Genomic DNA, 4,634 nt, shown 5'->3' with positions numbered 1-4,634 from the left:
TTTCTCTCCTGGATTTGCTTTACCAGAAACAGTGACTCGTGATCCTTATTCAATCACCACACTCTCAAAGGAGATCAAAAGCACTAATATTCATGCTTCTAAGTTCTAACACAAGATAAAATAAAACTGACATCTCGTACAATATGAGCCAACTTCAATGTTCATCTTTGTTGAAGTGGGTTTTGGAAGCGAATCCAAATGCCCTTAATGTATGTAGGATATTATTAAGAAAACCTTGGTACTATTCGCCTTGCAGGCATGTAAAGGACAGACTCAGTATTGCATTTCTAAATTTGCACCTTCTGTTCTATTTAGGTTTGAAGCTATTTTGCGTAGACACCGCCTTCTTAAATGAAAGGTTACTTGTTAGAAAATAGTTGAGGATAAATTTTGTGTAGAAACTGTTGAACTTTCCATAAGATAGCAAAACAGTGAACACTTTGCAGAAAGCGAAATTCAAGGAAAATCATTCTCACACATGTAGTGGCAATTTAACTAAGTACCTTGAAATTAAGAGTTATTTGAGGAAACATTTTGCATGTAATGCTCTGTATCGGTGAGAATATGTTTTCACTTATGCAATAAGTAATGTGTGGAGCTGATTTGGAGGACTCTGTGTGTCACTAGGACGAACAAAATAATACCCATGGTGCCTTGATTTCCAGTGTATATGCCTGTAGCCATGCTAGAACTTTTACTTTGACATCGAGTTGATGTAATTCCATGTTTATTAGGCACCGATATGTTCTCACCATGGCTTGGGAGGTCTGTACTAGCTGCTTAAATTTTTTTGAACATTACCTGCAGGCTGCTCCCTATTTTGTTCAGAGGCATATTTTTATGTTTTTCCAGGACACAACTAGGGCTAGAATTTGGGCACCTAACAAATATGGTGTATATGCTTTTGAAACCTAAAAGTATCCAAATCAAAACCATTGGGCTATGGTTGCAGTTGCACGAGTCGCAATGCAAACAGATATGGCAGACAACATTTGTAAATGGATAAACAAGAGATTTTTCTTCCAACTTTCCCCCTTACAGTACGGGGCTTAAGTTGAAACGATTTTAAGTAGTTTCAATATCAACACATGAACTTCGAGTTTCACTGATTTCAATTCTCTTGCCTACTACATAAGTTCTTGAATGGTGTCTTCTTGCGTAAACATTAGATGCATGCATGCTAAGCCTACAAGCATGAGTAAGATATATATTCATAATCCTTTATGATACATTTTTTATTTTCACTTTTTTATTTTCACAGCTTCAACTGATATCCTAGAGGATAACATCCCCAGAATGTTTTTCAGCCATCCTTCCGAGTCTATAATTAACTCAGTAGCTTCAACATTACCAAAATATCCTGCATGGAGAAGCTGAAACCTTCATATATTGTTCTTGGCAAAAATTAATCTACAGAATAGACTGTTATGGCATCATATTTAAGTTGTGATTTGGGAGCTATCATAGTGCCTTCATGCACCACTTTGTGGAAGCATAGATTCATTGACTGGAGAATACCCTTCCTGTTTGAAAGATAATTGTTGTGCATACAAAACATATGCTCTTACAACTTTTCAATAGCATAAGGTGTGCACTTCTAGGTATACAAACTGTTTACAATGCACCCATTTTCTCATTGTGCATGGGGAGTTCAACACTTGCTGCTTATGGTTTTTTTATCATCCTCACTTAACACCTGTTCTGTCAGCGCAATTGTTAAGCACTCACCCCTACTTTCCTCTGTGGTGAACATGTCTCCAACATCAACATTTGCTGGTTTCCAAGGAGAACACAGTCCGTAGTAGGGGCATGTTCTCATGATCTATCTATTTATTGGGCTGAGGCTCCTCCCTATTTCTCTTCAACACATGTCATTCACCTCTGAATTCTGCATGTGTGGTGCATAAGAAACTGACATACTAACAATACCATTAGACAAAACATGGCGTGAGCACACATTTTTAGAGCAAATTTCCATTGTCCACACCTAAGGATAGGTAGGAGGCGAGGTCATCGGAAGCCCTTCATTTCAGTGCATGAAATTACATAAGTTAGTAAGGCTAAAATTATATTGAAACTGCCCACATCATTTCCCCTTTCACATCATACTCCATTTGCCTCTTGTTAACTTTGTACAAAAAGAAAATGGGAATTGATTTACTCCTCTTTTCCAGATCGCTGCATTTAGATGGATTGGCCAAGCTGCAAATAAATATAAACTGCCCATCAACAGTTAGCTTTCTTAGATTAGATTCTGCATTCATGTCACATCTTCTTTGACTAGAATTCTGTATTGTGGTGAAATTCATGAATTGTAGGTACTCCTATCACGGGAAAAAGAAACCTCTTGTTCTATTATGGAGACAACCTTGACACCGAATGCCATTCCTCTATTGCTGAATGGTTGCACCGAGATTCAACCACTACTTCAGATAATCGATGTAGGTTCCGTTACCTCATTGAAAACAACATCCTCGCACTTCCACATTACTCTATCTGATGGAGCACATCAACATAAGACTTTGCTACCATCCGCATATGGCCCACAAGTTGTCTTTGGAGACATCCAAATTGGCTCAATAATTCTGCTCAAAAAAGCAGCTTGCACAGTGCTCCAAAACTCCTCGTAAGGCCCACCATTTGAAATCACCCTCTTTTACTTTTTCCCGCTTAGCCGTTTTTTGCATCAAAAGAAGGAAAATGGAATCTTTATTAATTCATTTCTTACTTGTTTACATAAGGTCCATCTGAGTCGTTGAGCTTGAAGTTGTGAAGCACTCAGCAGCGTTGATGAAGGACACATCGACACTGCAACATGCACAGGCGGGTTCAGCCCAATTTAGCTCTTCGTCAGCTGAAGATACCTTGCCCTCTGTAGTTACTCCACCAACTGCGGCAACAAATACAACAATTCCATTCATGGCACTCAACCCTTACCGAAAGTATTGGTCTATCCAAGGTAGAGCATCTGCAAAGACATCATTGAAGGCATACAACAATGTGCGAGGCTCAGGAAAAGTTTTCAGATTTGACCTTATCAACCGTGATAAGGAAGAGATCCACCTTTCTGCATTTGCTGAACTGGCCGAATCTCTTTACAATCTAATTCAGGTTGGGCAACTATACATTGTATCAAATGGCACAGTGAGAGAAGCAAATCCAAACTACAACCACCTCAAGAACAAATGGGATATTTACTTGTCTGCTGCTTCCACTATCAATCCATGTCCTACAGATGATCCAACGTTTCCCTACCAAAGCTTTCACTTCAAGAATATTGCTGAAGTAAAAAATGCAACTCCAAATACAAATGTAGATGTCATTGGTGTTGTTACTTCCACGTCACCTGCATCAACAATTCGACGAAAAGATGGAAGTGAGACATTAAGGAAAACACTCATACTAAAGGACAGTTCGGGTTTTAGCATTGATGTAACATTATGGGGAGACCACTGTGACTATATCGGACAACATCTTTCTGAATTCTACTCTTTCGACAACCCACCAATTCTTGCAATCAAAGGAGGCTGCGTGTCTGAATTTAATGGCACCACAATAGGGACGATACCAACGAGCACTCTCACAATAAATCCACAGGTTGAAGAAACTCAGCAACTACATGCATGGTTCCGTGAAACCGGCTATAGCTCTTCTTCTCCATCTTTGAGTAGAAACTATGGTGTTGCTTTGAAACGTGCCCTGCCACGAAAGACGTTTCATGAAATTGCTGGCATGCAGCCCTCTAATAAAGCAATCTGGGTTTCAGTTCAAGCAATAATTACTGCTCTTCATATGGATGACTTCTACTTTCTAGCATGTCCACTAGATTTCAATGGAAAACAATGCATGAAGAAGGTTGTGGAGCATTCTAACAATCTTTGGCATTGTACAAAATGTAACGGTGACTTCCCAGAATGTGACTACCGTTACAAACTTAAAATTGAGCTACATGACCACACCGGGAATCTACAGAACGTCACAGTTTTCAATGATGCAGGGAACGAGCTCATGGGCATCACGGAAAAATACGTGTTCCTAATTTCTATCGAACCAACTGATCTACAGGAAATTTGTGGCCAAATTTCAGGACACCGCTTCCAGCTAACACTTTCCATTAAAACATATTACTTCAATGGTGTTCAACACTTGCAACCAATACTGATCAATTCAGAGGAAATTCAATATGCATCTGCATGCAAGGAAGCGCTCACTGACATTCAAGCACTGTCCGCTTCAAAACGACCTATTGTTCGCCGCCTTTGAACTTTTTCTTAGGGCTTCATCTACCACCCCTGTTTGTACATAAACAAACATTTCCACACAACTAATTGTCTCATCTTTGTAAATTACACACCCATGTTATTATGATGAAAACTGTAGTTTTCAGTGCAAATACTCTCTTCCAGTCATTCCAACATATGTATGTTTGCCATTTACATTTTACGTAATATAAATATCAACATTTGTAAAGAGTCACTACATATGTTTCTCGTTCGTTGTCTACATGCTACACATTGATCCCTTGCTTGCTAAGCTATTCATTTTATCGCTCAAACATGTCAAACAAAATTTTTTTGAAGAAAAGGGAACGAAATATTTTTAATCTTGTTTCTCTCCTCTCAATGATAGATACT

General features: G+C 38.8%; 1 protein-coding gene across 1 annotated transcript; it reads left to right on the top strand.

Annotated features, from left to right (window-relative positions):
- The first annotated feature begins 2,790 nt into the window (after positions 1 to 2,790).
- Positions 2,791 to 4,263, top strand: LOC149143347 (replication protein A 70 kDa DNA-binding subunit A-like). The gene is made up of 2 exons (XM_089451781.1): positions 2,791 to 3,759; positions 3,973 to 4,263. Exons 1-2 carry the CDS (start codon positions 2,791 to 2,793, stop codon positions 4,261 to 4,263), a joined length of 1,260 nt encoding a protein of 419 aa, XP_089307907.1.
- Positions 4,264 to 4,634: the final 371 nt, after the last annotated feature.

This window comes from Pinus tabuliformis, chromosome X, assembly GCF_031772625.1.
Source record: "Pinus tabuliformis cultivar Carrire ecotype Pingquan chromosome X, CPIR1, whole genome shotgun sequence".
NCBI classification, from domain to species: Eukaryota; Viridiplantae; Streptophyta; class Pinopsida; order Pinales; family Pinaceae; genus Pinus; species Pinus tabuliformis.
Note: the sequence above shows the minus strand (reverse complement) of the source record. Positions and strands in the feature narration are given on the sequence as shown.

Excerpts from the sequence above, each read along its gene's own strand:
- LOC149143347 (XM_089451781.1), top strand. The coding sequence starts at position 2,791 with ATGAAGGACACATCGACACTGCAACATGCACAGGCGGGTTCAGCCCAA. Across the intron at positions 3,760-3,972 it reads CCTCTAATAAAGCAATCTGG|AACGTCACAGTTTTCAATGA; the intron begins GTTTCAGTTCAA and ends GGGAATCTACAG.